Source organism: Oncorhynchus clarkii, chromosome 20, assembly GCF_045791955.1.
Source record: "Oncorhynchus clarkii lewisi isolate Uvic-CL-2024 chromosome 20, UVic_Ocla_1.0, whole genome shotgun sequence".
Classification (NCBI taxonomy): domain Eukaryota; kingdom Metazoa; phylum Chordata; class Actinopteri; order Salmoniformes; family Salmonidae; genus Oncorhynchus; species Oncorhynchus clarkii.
In genome coordinates this window covers 51,042,467-51,059,201 of record NC_092166.1, presented here as the reverse complement: position 1 = coordinate 51,059,201, position 16,735 = coordinate 51,042,467, and the positions used below count along the sequence as shown (strand labels likewise).

The 16,735-nt window shown below is 43.2% G+C and overlaps 1 protein-coding gene across 1 annotated transcript in view; it reads left to right on the top strand.

Moving 5' to 3' along the window:
• The window catches only part of LOC139377479 (tudor domain containing 1), an 86,128-nt gene extending 79,590 nt beyond the window's left edge, over nt 1-6,538 (top strand). Inside the window, exon 26 of the mRNA XM_071120509.1 lies at nt 6,293-6,538. Within this exon, the coding sequence (XP_070976610.1) occupies nt 6,293-6,355 (63 nt within the window). The 3' untranslated portion in view covers nt 6,356-6,538. The remainder of the gene's footprint in view (nt 1-6,292) is intronic.
• The last annotated feature ends 10,197 nt before the right edge of the window (nt 6,539-16,735 follow it).

Genomic DNA, 16,735 nt, shown 5'->3' with positions numbered 1-16,735 from the left:
TGTAAACAAGGGCACCCTCATAGACGTCATCCTGACCAACTGGCCCTCCAAATACACCTCTGCTGTCTTCAACCAGGATCTCAGCGATCACTGCCTCATTGCCGCAGTCAAACGACCACCCCTCATCACTGTCAAACGCTCCCTAAAACACTTCTGTGAGCAGGCCTTTCTAATCGACCTGGCCCGGGTATCCTGGAAGGACATTGACCTCATCCCGTCAGTTGAGGATGCCTGGTCTTTCTTTAAAAGTAACTTCCTCACCATTTTAGATAAGCATGCTCCGTTCAAAAAATGCAGAACTAAGAACAGATATAGCCCCTGGTTTACTCCAGACCTGACTGCCCTCGACCAGCACAAAAACATCCTGTGGCGGACTGCACTAACATCGAATAGTCCCCGCGATATGCAACTGTTCAGGGAAGTCAGGAACCAATACACACAGTCAGTCAGGAAAGCTAAAGCCAACTTCTTCAGGCAGAAGTTTGCATCCTGTAGCTCCAACTCCAAAAAGTTCTGGGACACTGTGAAGTCCATGGAGAACAAGAGCACCTCCTCCCAGCTGCCCACTGCACTGAGGCTAGGTAACACGGTCACCACCGATAAATCCATGATTATCGAAAACTTCAACAAGCATTTCTCAACGGCTGGCCATGCCTTCCGCCTGGCTACTCCAACCTCGGCCAACAGCTCCCCCCCCCCCCCCCCCGCAGCTACTCGCCCAAGCCTCTCCAGGTTCTCCTTTACCCAAATCCAGATAGCAGATGTTCTGAAAGAGCTGCAAAACCTGGACCCGTACAAATCAGCTGGCTTGACAATCTGGACCCTCTATTCCTGAAATTATCCGCCGCCATTGTCGCAACCCCTATTACCAGCCTGTTCAACCTCTCTTTCATATCGTCTGAGATCCCCAAGGATTGGAAAGCTGCCGCAGTCATCCCCCTCTTCAAAGGGGGCGACACCCTGGACCCAAACTGTTACAGACCTATATCCATCCTGCCCTGCCTATCTAAGGTCTTCGAAAGCCAAGTCAACAAACAGGTCACTGACCATCTCGAATCCCACCGTACCTTCTCCGCTGTGCAATCTGGTTTCCGAGCCGGTCACGGGTGTACCTCAGCCACGCTCAAGGTACTAAATGATATCATAACCGCCATCGATAAAAGACAGTACTGTGCAGCCGTCTTCATAGACCTTGCCAAGGCTTTCGACTCTGTCAATCACCGTATTCTTATCGGCAGACTCAGTAGCCTCGGTTTTTCGGATGACTGCCTTGCCTGGTTCACCAATTACTTTGCAGACAGAGTTCAGTGTGTCAAATCGGAGGGCATGCTGTCCTGTCCTCTGGCAGTCTCTATGGGGGTGCCACAGGGTTCAATTCTCGGGCCGACTCTTTTCTCTGTATATATCAATGATGTTTCTCATGCTGCGGGCGATTCCCTGATCCACCTCTACGCAGACGACACCATTCTATATACTTCCGGCCCTTCCTTGGACACTGTGCTATCTAACCTGCAAACGAGCTTCAATGCCATACAGCACTCCTTCCGTGGCCTCCAACTGCTCTTAAACGCTAGTAAAACCAAATGCATGCTTTTCAACCGTTCGCTGCCTGCACCCGCACGCCTGACCAGCATCACCACCCTGGATGGTTCCGACCTTGAATATGTGGACATCTATAAGTACCTAGGTGTCTGGCTAGACTCTAAACTCTCCTTCCAGACCCATATCAAACATCTCCAATCGAAAATCAAATCAAGAGTCGGCTTTCTATTCCGCAACAAAGCCTCCTTCACTCACGCCGCCAAACTTACCCTAGTAAAACTGACTATCCTACCGATCCTCGACTTCGGCGATGTCATCTACAAAATTGCTTCCAACACTCTACTCAGCAAACTGGATGCAGTTTATCACAGTGCCATCCGTTTTGTCACTAAAGCACCTTATACCACCCACCACTGCGACTTGTATGCTCTAGTCGGCTGGCCCTCGCTACATATTCGTCGCCAGACCCACTGGCTCCAGGTCATCTACAAGTCCATGCTAGGTAAAGCTCCGCCTTATCTCAGTTCACTGGTTACGATGGCAACACCCATCCGTAGCACGGGCTCCAGCAGGTGTATCTCACTGATCATCCCTAAAGCCAACACCTCATTTGGCCGCCTTTCGTTCCAGTTCTCTGCTGCCTGTGACTGGAACGAATTGCAAAAATCGCTGAAGTTGGAGACTTATCTCCCTCACCAACTTCAAACATCTGCTATCTGAGCAGCTAACCGATCGCTGCAGCTGTACATAGTCTATTGGTAAATAGCCCACCCATTTTCACCTACCTCATCCCCATACTGTTTTTATTTATTTATTTTTCTGCTCTTTTGCACACCAATATCTCTACCTGTACATAACCATCTGATCATTTATCACTCCAGTGTTAATCTGCATAATTGTAATTATTTGCCTACCTTCTCATGCCTTTTGCACACAATGTATATATAGACTCCCCTTTTTTCTACTGTGTTATTGACTTGTTAATTGTTTACTCCATGTGTAACTCTGTGTTGTCTGTTCACACTGCTATGCCTTATCTTGGCCAGGTCGCAGTTGCAAATGAGAACTTGTTCTCAACTAGCCTACCTGGTTAAATAAAGGTGAAATAAAAATAAAATAAATAAATAAAAATGATGGCAATTTGCATATACTCCACAATGTTATGAAGATTAATTGCAATTAATTGCAAAGTCCCTCTTTGCCATGCAAATGAACTGAATCCCAAATAAAAACAATTCCCCTCATTTCAGCCCTGCCACAAAAGGACCAGCTGACATGTCAGTGATTCTCTCGTCTTTGGGACAGGGGGCAGTATTTTCACGTCCGGATGAAAAGTGTGTCCAAAGTAAACGGCCTGCTACTCTGACCCAGCAGCTAGGATATGCATATTATTAGTATTGGATAGAAAACACTCTGAAGTTTCTAACACTGTTTGAATCATGTCTGTGAGTATAACAGAACTTATTTGGCAGGCGAAATCCCGAGGGCAAACCGTTCAGATTTTTTTTTTTGGGGTCAATGGGTTTTCATTGGGAATCCAGATTTCTAATCGACTTTCCTGCAATTCCTATCGCTTCCACTGGATGTCAACAGTCTTTAGAAATTGGTTGATGTTTTTCCTTTGAGAAATGAAGAAGTAACACTGTTCAGAACGAGGGTAGAGAGAAGTGTACTCTTTGATAGAGGCGCCTGACCTGAGAGCTCGCTCCACTTTGTTTTCCTCCAGTATTGAACACAGATCATCCCGTCTTCAATTTTATCAATTATTTACGTAAAAAAATACCTAAAGTTGTATTAGGAAAGTAGTTTGACATGTTTGGACAATGCTTACAGGTATCTTATGAGATGCGTGACTTGGAACTGGTTATTTTTTTTGGATCAAACGCACCAAATTAATGGACATTTTGGATATATATCGACGGAGTTAATCGAACAAAAGGACCATTTGTAATGTTTATGGGACATATTGGAGTGGCAACAGAAGAAGCTCGTCAAAGGTAAGGCATGAATTATATCTTTATTTCTGCGTTTTGTGTCGCGCCTGCAGGGCTGAAATATGCTTTTCTGTCTTTGTTTACTGGGGTGCTATCCTCAGATAATAGCATCGTTTGCTTTCGCCGAAAAGCCTTTTTGAACTCTGACACGTTGGCTGGATTCACAACAAGTGTAATTTTAATTTGGTATCTTGAATGTGTGATTTTATGAAAGTTAAAATTTTATAGTAATTTATTTGAATTTGGCGCACTGCATTTTCAATGGATGTTGGCCAGTTGGGACGGTAGCGTCCCGTATATCCCAGAGAGGTTAACACAGGTGTGAGTGTTGACGAGGACAAGGCTGGAGATCACTCTGTCATGCTGATTGAGTTCAAATAACAGACTGGATGCTTCAAAAGGAGGGTGGTGCTTGGAATCATTGTTCTTCCTCTGTCAACCATGGTTACCTGCAAGGAAACACATGCCGTCATCATTGCTTTGCACAAGAAGGGCTTCACAGGCAAGGATATTGCTGCCAGTAAGATTGCGCCTAAATCGACCATTTATCGGATCATCAAGAACTTCAAGGAGAACGGTTCAATTGTTGTGAAGAAGGCTTCAGGGCGCCCAAGAAAGTCCAGCAAGCTCTAGGACCGTCTCCTAAAGTTGATTCGGGGCACCACCAGTACAGTTTTTGCTCAAGAATGGCAGCAGGCAGGTGTGAGTGCATCTGCACGCACAGTGAGGCGAAGACTTTTGGAGGATGGCCTGGTGTCAAGAAGGGCAGCAAAGAAGCCACTTCTCTCCAGGAAAAACATCAGGGACAGACTGATATTCTGCAAAGGGTACAGGGATTGGACTGCTGAGGACTGGGGTAAAGTTATTTTCTCTGAATCCCCTTTCCAATTGTTTGGGACATCCGGAAAAAAGCTTGTCCGGAGAAGACAAGGTGAGCGCTACCATCAGTTCTATGTCATGCCAACAGTAAAGCATCCTGAGACCATTCATGTGTGGGGTTGCTTCTCAGCAAAGGGAGTGGGCTCACTCACAATTTTGCCTAAGAACACAGCCACGAGAAAAGAATGGTACCAACATATCCTCCGAGCGCAACTTCTCCCAACCATCCTTGAACAGTTTGGTGACGAACAATGCCTTTTCCAGCATGATGGAGCACCTTGCCATAAGGCAAAAGTGATAACTAAGTGGCTCGGGGAACAAAACATCAATATTTTGGGTTCATGGCCAGGGAACTCCCCAAACCTTAATCCCATTGAGAACTTGTGGTCAATCCTCAAGAGGTGGGTGGACAAACAAAAACCCACAAATTCTTACAAACTCCAAGCATTGATTATACAAGAATGGGCTGCCATCAGTCAGGATGTGGCCCAGAAGTTAATTGACAGCATGCCAGGGCGGATTGCAGAGGTCTTGAAAAAGAAGGGTCAACACTGCAAATATTGACTCTTTTGCATCAACTTCATGTAATTGTCAATTAAAAGCCTTTGACACTTGTAATTATACTTCAGTATTCCATAGTAACATCTGACAAAAATATCTAAAGACACTGAGGCAGCAGACTTTATGACAAGTAATATTTGTCATTCTCAAAACTTTTGGCCACGACTGTAATAGTGTAAGACCAGTATATGAATAGAAAAGCTGTGTACAGCAGTAGTTGTATAGGATGAACCATGACTAGAATACAGTATATACATATGAAGTGGGTAAAACAGAATGTAAACATTATTAAAGTGACCAATGTTTAATAACTATGTACATAGGGCAGTAGTCTCTAGGGGGAAGGGTAGCGTACCGAGTGGTAGCCGGGCTAGAACAGTGATTAAGGCTAGTGGTGACATTCAGTTTCTGTCTCTCAGTCCCAGCTTTGATGCACCTGTACAGTAAAATGTATTTTTTGTGCACTGGCTATCCATTGATTTGATTTGTTTCTGTGAAATCTCATTCATTGAACCTTATGCTCTTTTAACACTAGAACAGCCAACGTCTTTTGAACATGGTCTTTTGAGCGTCATGTGATTTAACAATTGTAATATCGCTGCCATTTTTAGTCATGTTCCCCACCGTCCTTGACTTTTCCTAAATAAGTCTTTCACAGACTTACCTTGTGAGAATTTCAAAACCGCAGAGTTTGTTATAAGCAGTTTTACGAGGACACTCAACAGTTAGTTGCCCATCTCATAATGCCCATTGAAAGTACACCTGAACTATATCAAAACTAATTCCACACAAAAGAAAAATAAGTAGCATAATGGCAAGATTAAATAGACAATATTCTGGTGGTTGACAATATTATCAATTGTGAATGAAGAGACTGAACAGTGTAATTTACAAAAAATTGAAGACTTCACCACAAAAAAAAAACAATTGGAAAGAGCAGATTCTATGGTTTCTGAAACACGTTTGCCAAACAGCTCAAGGGTTCTATTTTGATCCCTTTTTTTGTAGAAAATCCTCTCATGCGTTACACACGTGTGCAGCCGTGGCAGCATATAGCCTAACACAGACTTGTTACATAACTTTAAATATGCTGTTCTTTTGAAATACTTTGTTTTTTAAGACCTGCCTAAACGAAATGATGAGTTTCTTTGATGGTGTATATTAAATTGATTTATTAGACTGTTAAAATAGACACGACAAGGGTGCGACATTGTCCTGGATTAGTATGCCTCACGGCCCGGCGGTTCTAGTGTTAAGGACCATCTTCTGCCCAAAGTGTAGAACCAACATGTTTTGAACCCCCTTCTCTTTCACAGATTGATCAACTGGAAGAGCACATTCTGTTCCTCATGGAGAAAATAGGTGGATTGTCAAAGTGACTGCCATACACAACTCTATGTTCTAGGAATATTCATGAATACATGTAGGTATTCAGTTTAAGTGATTTATGCTTTGCAGTTCAGTTGGGATGTTCCCTCAAGGGTTTTTGGTGGGTGAATGTTGCATCTTGGCTGTGAAAGGTATTTACATTATGCATATAATATGATGGAACAGCTCTCTTGATCAGGACTTAGTTTTAAACTTTGGTTTAAAATTGCTAATCTAATTGTTTTAGGTATTGTTTAATTGAAATGTAATCATATTTTACACTTTCATCATAATTGTACTTTACAGAAGTAAGCAATCTTAGAATTGTTATTGTTTTGTGACCATGTGGTCAGTGCATCAGTAATGTTAGGATGATTACATGATTATGTGCCTTCTCATTTAGTGTTCCACCATCTGTTGAAGAGGCATGGTTTCTCATTTACTTGTTTTAATTCAAGTTCAGTTTGGGATATGGAATGGCGTTGTGACATTAAATGAAAGCATTTACGTGAGCAGATTTCTTGATGGCTAACCAAACAGCACAGACTACATGCCGATTAGAAATGTGTTTTAGTGCTTGATCTAAGATAGGAAAATAAATATTGTTGTCTTATGTGTGAAATAACTTTGCTAGATATTTGGGCCCTCATTTGCTCCTTGTAGATCTCACTTTTTGTCAAATTATCAATGTTCAGTTTATGAGTTGAAGACCTTTAAAGGAGAATGTTGCTATTTTTCAACCTAATCTGTATTGTTTATGTTAATGGCATGTTATAAAAGGGTGAAGACACTTTTTTTGTGATTTTTACTTATTTTTGAGAAACTTACCCCAGTCGTAATAGACTTCCTCATTGCTCGTTGTGCAGTGTGCGGGCATCCAAAAAGCATATCCAAAAACACCCAAATATGTGCTTTTAGAAACACGCTCTCAGTATTGTGATGCAGGTCTTTAGATGTTGTACACATGCAATTGTGTCATTCCGAACTTCATATTCCATTTTGTGCAAGTCCAGCAGTTTCCCTCACCAGCTTGTGCTACTTCTCTGTGTAGCCTGCGCAGCAAAGAAGAAACGGTAAGTAAGTACATTCATTTATTTGACACTTCTCAATATAAAAACTGACTTATACCCATAAGTTTAACAATGAAATCTTTTAATACAATTAGTAAGCTTTGGTTTTCAGATTTAAGAATGTCCTTGTTTTTATTTAAAATCCTCAGTTTTTTAGTGGCTTTCAACTTTCTAAATCCACCCTGAATCTACTCTTCCTGTGGGATCAAGATTTTCCAGATGTTCTGCATCAAAACTAACCTAATCACACTACCTTGGAGTTTTTAAAAATGCAACAACTTTGAATCATCAGAATAAAATGTTCAGTTTTGAAATACCCAATTCCAATTCTGAGAGGAAATGGTATGTGTTGGTTGTGGTTAGTTTTTTAAAATGGTATTTTCACTCATGGTATACAGTAGATAACACCGTAAACCCAAGGCTAAATCTGCATAAACATTGTTAGTTCACTGTTACCTCAACATCAAAGTCGCGCATCTCTAGACCCCATTCTATATTGTAGTAGATGTAGGGCGGTTTGCATCGAACTCTACTTAAAACTGCGATTTATGAAGGGGTTTGTCCTGAGGGGTTATTAAAAAAGGTAACCAAGTGGTCACCTTGCATTGTATGTAAGCACTTTTTATGTAGGTTTTGTGTGTTAGTTAGTTTAGGCACTCAAGGCTGAGAGGAAGGGGTTGTCCTGTCCTGTGATCAGACCAACCAGTTTGAAACCACCAACAAACTAGACAATAGGTTGTCTCTTGTATCCAAGTGTCTGTGTTGGAAGTGAGGGTTAAGACATGTCTTTGCTCCCCTTTCCAAAATGTTTTATAAATAACCAGATACGTGACATTAACCATGTCCATCGTGGTTAATTTATTTAGAACCAGAGAACAGGGGTGATTCAAACATGATTATGTTTACAAGTTGTTACGAATCCCTTTTGGCCCGACAATCTAGGGGGGGTGGTAGCGAGACCCGTAACATGACTCGTGCAAATTATAATAGTGGAAAAGTAAGACTGAGAACGAAATAACCACAGACAATTAAATTACCATCAAACACTCATGGTTTATTTGAAAACACACGGTAATGGGGGGAGCAGGATAAGGGGCTGATCTGGACCCAAGGAAAGAAATAATAAGTATCCAAAAACACCCCTAAACTAGACTAGCCTACCGTAATTACTGGACTATAAGCCGCTACTTTATTCCCACACTTTGAACCTCGCGGTTTATACAATGACGCGGCTAATTTATGGATTTTTCCCGCTTTCGCAAGATTCATGCCGCCGCCAAAAAACAGCACCGTCACATAATGTGACGTAAATCGAGCGCGCTCAAACTTCCCATCATTTTGATTACGGTAGTAATTTTGTCACCCTCATCATGGTAAAGACACGGAGAAATGCATATGATGCAGCTTTCAAGTTGAAGGCGATCGATCTGGCTGTTGGAAAAAGAAATAGAGCTGCTGCATGGGAGCTTGGCCTTAATGAGTCGATTATAAGACTTTGTAAAGAGCAGCGTGAGGAACTGACTCAGTGCAAAAAGACAACAAACCTTTCAGAGGGAAGAAAGCAGATTGCCCAAAGTATTTGCAGCCACTCGACATCAGCGTAAATCGTGCATTTAAGGTGGCGCTCCGTGTTCAGTGGGAGGCTTGGATGACAAGTGGGGAGAAATCCTTCACTAAAACGGGCCGCATGCGAAGAGCAACTTATGGTCAAGTCTGCCAGTGGGTCCTGACAGCGTGGAGCATTGTCAAAAAATCCACTATCATCAACGGGTTTCGAAAGGCTGGACTGCTGCGTGTTGAAGGGGCAGCATGAGCTCAGCGGGGTATTTGCCTCCGGTTGAAAGTGACGAGAAGCGACAATGAAAACGATCCAACATCGGATGAAGCAATTCTGAGGCTATTCAACTCCGACACCGAAGGAGATGACTTCAGTGGTTTCAGTGCACAGGAGGAGTCTTGGTAGGCTACTGTTTTAATTTTTGTTACAAGCCGTGTTTCGTTTAAAGGCTTTGTAAAGTTAATTTGTTTCAACGTACCGGTAGGCACCTGCGGCTTATAGACATGTGCGGCGTATTTATGTACAAAATACATATTTTTTAATAATTCAGTGGGTGCGGTTTATATTCAGGTGCGCTTAATAGTCCAGCAATTACGGTACTTTAACAACAGCTAACTAACTAACCAAAAACACAGTGGGTGGTCCGCCCAGTTCTAACTAGTGTTTTTATACAAAGTATTCCTACGGGTAAGGTCGCCCATGGGCATACATATCTTGGTACCCCCTTTTCCCATCATCAAACAAACACCATAACAAAACCAATACTCCCAGGTGGGGACAAAGTGACATGTAGTTGCAAAAACCGAACAAGTGATCTACAGACAGATGAGATTGAGCTCTAGAGCAAACAACAGACAGGGTTTTTATACCAAGGGACAGGGAATGTGTTAGGGTAATGGAAACAGGAGGAGGTGTGTCTTCTGATTAGCAACTGATTGGGGAATGATTGCCACCTGTGAGGAGGAGAGAAAATAAATACACACACAGGATACCTGTATCCGTAACACTCCCACCCTTAAAAGAGCAACCCTAAGAGGGGATTGCGACCAAAGTATTACAATGAATACCCACAAGATCAACAACAAAGTCAACCTTACTAAAATCATTTTTACACACGAGACAGCATCTGCTAATACATTTTCAGAACCTTTTTTATGCCGTATCTCCAAATTATAATTTTGCACAATAAGGGCCCAAGGCATTAGGCGCTGGTTCTGGTTGTACATCCGGTGGAGAAACACTAAGGGGTTATGATCAGTATATACAATCACCGGTAGGGCACTGGAACCAATGTATACTTCAAAGTATTGCAGGGCCAACAACAAAGCAAGAGCTTCTTGTTCTATTGTCGCATAGTTTGTTTGTTATTTTTCGCGTAAATTAAACAAATGTCAAACGGAATGATCCACTCCACTCTTGTCCTGCTGCAGTAGAACAGCACCAGCACCTCTGGCACTAGCATCTACCTCCAGTTTAAATGGTTGTTCAAAATCCAGAGCAGCAAGTACAGGGGTATTACATAAGAGTGCTTTAGCAGATTCAAAAGCTATTTTACAATCATGGGACCACTCATACGAGCCGGACTGAGCAAATCGGTTAATGAAGCAACTACCCGAGAAATTTTGACAAACTATGGTAGTAGCCAACCATCCCTAAAAAGCTGCGTAGCTCTCGTCTGGTGGTAGGTGCGGGGAATGCAGTTATAGCCAAGACCTTGGCATCAACAGGGCGCACCTGTCCATGGCCAACCTCTTTACCGAGATAGGTAACAGTAGCCTTCCCAAACTCGCACTTTGCCAAGTTCAGGGTTAGAGAAGCAGCTGCCAACCGTTCACATACTACCCTTAGAGAGTCAACATGATTTGACCACTCAGATGAAAAAATCACTAGATCATCAAGATATGCACTACAATTGGGAACTCCAGCTAATAGAGTTAACCAGTCGTTGGAAAGTGGCTAGTGCATTTCGCATCCCAAAAGCCATGACTGAGTACTGTAGGAAGTTGTCTGGGGTCACAAAGGCAGAAATCTCAGAAGCACGTGAAGTTAACGGAACCTGCCAGTAACCTTTTAAGAGGTCCAACTTAGTTACATACTTAGCACCACCTACAGTGTCGATGCAGTTGTCCAGTCTGGGTAACGGGTACGAATCTGGCATTGTGACAGATCCCGTCCAAAGGAGATCCTATCTCCACAATCAGAAAAAAAAGCATGAGAGAAAAGGCTTTGACTGGGATGCTGTGTACAGGTTGCTGGCTCGGACTCAGGTCTCACGGTAGAAGTGGTGGAAGACAGTTTTCATCGATTTATTCCATCCATGCATCAAGATACCGTCTGTAGTCACAATCGCCATAACTTTGAGAGAGGACAGACCTAAACAACAGTTTAAGGCATTTCAAATCCAGACAATACCAGTCAAAAGTTTGGACACAGCTACGCATTCCAGGGTTTTTCTTTATTTTGACTATTTTCTTCATTGTAGTATAATAGTGAAGACATCAAAACTATGAAATAACACATGTGGAATCATGTAGTAACCAAAAAAGTGTTAAACAAATCAAAATATATTTTAGATTCTTCAAAGTAGCCCCCCTTTGCCTTGATGACAGTTTGGCACACTCTTGGCATTTCGATTAAGCTAGGGGGCAGTATTTTGATGTTTAAATGAAAAACGTGCCTAAAGTAAACTGCCTATTTCTCAGGCCCAGAAGCTAGAATATGCATATAATTGACAGATTAGGATAGAAAACACTCTAAAGTTTCCAAAACTGTCAAAATATTGTCTGTTATTGCAGGTGAAAACCTGAGGAAAATCTTTCCCTATGGCTTCCACAAGGTGTGAACAGTCTTTAGACATTAGGCTTTTATTCTGAAAAATTTGCGAAAATGATCACATCGCGTCAGTGGATAGCCAGATGTCCTCAGATCTGTGCATGCACGTGCCTGGAGCGAGACCTTTTCTTTCTCTATTCTATTGAAAGGCTACCGTACGGTTGAAATATAATCTATTATAATAATTTATTGTAAAAACAACCTGATATTTGATTATAAAAAACATTTGACATGTTTCTACGAACTTTACGGATACTATTTGGAATTTGTCTGCCCGTTGTGACTGTACGAGCCTGTGGATTTCTGAACAAAACACGCTAACCAAATGGATATAAAGAGAATCTTTATCGAACAAAACAAACATTTATTGTGTAACTTGGAATCTCGTGAGTGCAAACATATGAAGATCATCAAAGGTAAGCGATTCATTTTATTGCTTTTCTGACTTTTGTGACCAATCTACTTTGCTGCTAGCTGTTTGTAATGTTTTGTCTGCTGAGAGCTGTCCTCACATAATCGCATGGTTTGCTTTTACCGTAAAGCCTTTTTGAAATGTGACACGCCAGGTGGATTAACAACAAGTTAAGCTGTGTTTTGGTATATTGCACTTGTGATTTCATGAAAATGTAATATTTTTAGTAATTTAATTTGAATTTGGCGCTCTGCAATTCACTGCAATGTTGACTAAAATTATCCCGCTAAAGGATCTGTGCGCCAAGAGTTTAACAGATGTGTCTTGTTTAAAGTTAATTTTTGATGCAACTGTACTGACCTCGCCATCTGGATGGTAGCGGGGTTAACAGGCAGTGGCTCAGGTGGTTGTTGTCCTTGATGATCCTTTTTGGCCATCCTGTGAAATCGGGTGCTGTAGGTGTCCTGGAGAGCAGGCAGTTTGCCCCCGGTGATGCGTTGGGCAGACCGCACTACCCCCTGGAGAGCCCTGCGGTTGCGGGCGGTGCAGTTGCCGTACCAGGAACATGACTCTGTACCTTGGCTGGTGCACAAATTGATAATTTCCCTGCTTATAGATTTCTGGGCATTTGGATAAACAATAAGTTGTCTTTTAAAAACATACAGTAGATGAGTTGTATAAGAAGCTAAGAATAAAACTGGACTTCTCCTATAGAAATAAGTGTAGAAAGCAGATCACACAGTCGACGTTCCTAGCAGTTCTAGACTATAGCGACATCATCTACATGAATGCATCTGTTACTTCAGTAGTTAGATGCAGTTAACCAGAGCACACTTAGTTTTATCACGGGTGACAGGTCTTACTTACACTGATCACTGCATTCTCTATCAGACAGTAGGCTGGCCCTCTCTGACGTCAGGTAGGTCGAAATTGCATTGTTAATTTACAAGGCCCTTCTGCAGAAACTCCTGCATTACCTAACATCGTTGCTAACCTATAGATTATGAGGTACCATACCCAGGCACAGGGATGGCTAACGCTTGAAATTCCTTCTGTCACTACAGATTTAGGTGAAACGGCTTAGTTTCTTCAGAAAGAGACTAAATAAAGGTTAAATAAAATACACTACCGTTCAAAAGTTTGGGGTCACTTAGTGTCCTTGTTCTCCATGAAAACATACATGAAATTAGTTGCAAAATGAATAGGAAATATAGTCAAGACGTTGACACCTGGACTACTGTTCAGTCATGTGGTCAGGTGCCACAAAGAGGGACTTGGGAAAATTGCAGTTGGATCAGAACGGCAGCACGGCTGCCCCTTAAAAGTACACAGAGAGCTAACTTTAATGACATGCATGTCAATCTCTCATAGCTCAACGTGGAAGAGAGATCGACTTCCTCATTACTTGTTTTTGTAAGAGGTGTTGAAAAGCTGAATGTACCGAGCTGTCTGTTTTAAATACTAGCACACAGCTCAGCCACTCTTGCAAACCCCACAAGACATGCCACCAGAGGTCTCTTCACAGTCCCCAAGTCCAGAACAGACTATTGGAGGAGCACAGTACTTCATAGAGCCATGACTACATGGAACTCTATTCCACATCAGGTAACTGATGCAAGCAGTAGAATCAGGTCAACATACTATATTATTGACCATATTAATGGTCAACTATAAATTTTAAACAAAAAAAGGTAAATATGGGCCTCCCGGGTGGTGCAGAGGTTAAGGGGGCTGTACTGCAGCCACCAGAGACTCTGGGTTCGCGCCCAGGCTCTGTCGTAACCGGCCACAACCGGGAGGTCCGTGGGGTGACGCACAATTGGCCTAGCGTCGTCCGGGTTAGGGAGGGTTTGACCGAACGGGATATCCTTGTCTCATCGCGCACCAGCGACTCCTGTGGCGGGCCGGGCGCAGTGCACGCTAACCAAGGTTGCCAGGTGCACGGTGTTTCCTCCGACACATTGGTGCGGCTGGCTTCCGGGTTGGATGCGTGCTGTGTTAAGAAGCAGTGCGGCTTGGTTGGGTTGTGTATCGGAGGACGCATGACTTTCAACCTTCGTCTCTCCCGAGCCTGTATGGGAGTTGTAGCGATGAGACAAGATAGTAGCTACTAAACAATTGGATACCATGAAATTGGGGAGAAAAATGGGTAAAATAATAATAAAAAAAGGTAAATATGTGATTTTTCTGCCCAGTGACAAGCCTACCAGATGAGCTATACTCACTTCGAGGCAAACCAACACTGAACCATGCATGAGAGCATCAGCTGTTCCTGACGACTCTCCATAGCCGATGTGAGCAAGACCTTTAAACATTCGCAAGGCCGCAGGGCCAGACGGATTACCAGGATGCGTACTCTGACCAGCTGGCAAGAGTTCACTGAAATGTTCAACCTCTCCCTGAAACATTATGTAATACCTACATGTTTCAAGCAGACCACCATAATCCCTGGGCCCAAGAACGCCATGGGAAACTGTCTAAATGACTAAGGCCACGTAGCACTCACATATGTAGACATGAACTGCTTTAAATGGCTCACATCAACACCATCATCCCAGACATCCTGGACCCACTACAATTCGCATAACACCCGAACAGATCCGTGGATGAAGCAATCTCTATTGCACTCCACACTGCCCTTTCGTACTTGGACAAAATGAACACCTACGTGAGAATGCTCAGCGTTCAACACCATAGTGCCCTCGAAGCTCATCCCTGGGATGTCCCCTCCTGTACTCCCTGTTCACCCACGACTGTGTGGCCACACACGACTCCAACATCATTAAGTTCGCCCGACGACACAACGGTGGTAGGCCTGATCACCGGTGACGATGAGACAGCCGATATGGAGGAAGTCAGAGACCTGGAAGTGTGTTGCCAGGACAACAACCTCTCCCTCAACGTTAGTAAGACAAAGGAACTGATTGTTGAGTACAGGAAATGGAGGGCCGAGCACAGGCCCTTTCACATCGACAAGGCTGTAGCGGAGAGGGTCGAGTGTGTCAATCTTCTTGGTGTCCACATCATTAAGGATCTATCATGGTCTAAACACACCAACACAGTCGTGTAGAGGGCACGACAATGCCTCTTCCCCCCAGGAGGTTGAAAAGATTTGGCATGGGCCCTCAGATCCTCAAATGTTCTACAGATACAGCATCGAGACCAACTTGACTGGCTGCATCACTGCTTGGTGTGGCAACTGCTTGGCATCTGACCGCAAGGCATTAGAGGGCAGTGCATACAGCCCAGCCGATCTCCCTGCCATCCGGGCAGTATCAGAGACTCCAGCCACAAAAACAAGATTCTCTGGTCTGATGAAACCAAGATTGATCTCTTTGGCCTGAATGCCAAGCGTCACATCTGAAGGAAACCTGGCACCATCCCTACGGTGAAGCATGGTGGTGGCAGCATCATAATGTCAGGATGTTTTTCAGTGGCAGGGACTGGGAGACTAGCCAGGATCGAGGGAAAGATGGATGGAGAAAATTACAGAGATCCTTAATGAAAACATGGTCCAGAGCGCTAAGGACCTTAGACTGGGATGAAGGTTCACCCTCCAACAAGACAATGACCCTAAGCACACAGCCAAGACAACACAGGAGTGGCTTTGGGACAAGTCTCTGAATGTCCTTGAGTGGTCCAGCCAGAGCCCGGACTTCAACCCAATCGAACATCTCTGGAGAGACCTGAAAATATCTGTGCATCGACGCTCCCCATCCAACCTGACAGAGTTTGAGAGGATCCGTAGAGAATAATGGGACGAACTCCCCACATACAGGTATGCCAAGCTTGTAGCGTCATACCCAAGAAGTCTCGAGGCTGCAAACGCTGCCAAAGGTGCTTCAACAAAGTACTGAGTAAAGGGTCTGAATACTTATGTAAATGTCATATTTCAGTTTTTTTCCCATACATTTGCACATTTCTTAACTTGTTTTTGCTATGTCATTATGAGCTATTGTGTGTAGTTTGAGGGAGAAAATGTATTTCATGCATTTTAGAATAAGGCTGTAACGTAACAAAATGTGGAAAAATGTTAGGGGTCTGAATACTTTCCGAATGCATTGTATATGTGGGGCTCCCGAGTAGCACAGTGATCTAAGACACACAGTGCAAGAGGCAGTAGGTAGCCTAGTGGTTAGAGTTTTGGGCCAGTAACCGGACGGTTGCCGGAATCGAATCCCAGGGCTGTCGAGGTAAAAATCTGTTGTTCTGCCACTGAACAAGGCAGTTAACACACTGTGCTAGGCTGTCATTGCAAATACGATTTTGTTCTTAATTCTTCCTGTCAAACACTACTGTAAACTATAAGGATTGTGGGAGGTCTCAAGATTTTACTGATAAGTGGGACCAAATAACATGTCAAGAGGGATGGGCCTAATTTTGTATACAAAAAGGTACTCCTGATCGCCAGTGATATGACAATTCTAGTTGTATGTGTGTAAAGAAAAAAATATATTCCTGTGGTTTGTTAGGGTTACGTTTTTTTTCAAGTAGCAAAACAATTCACTCACCTAGCTGT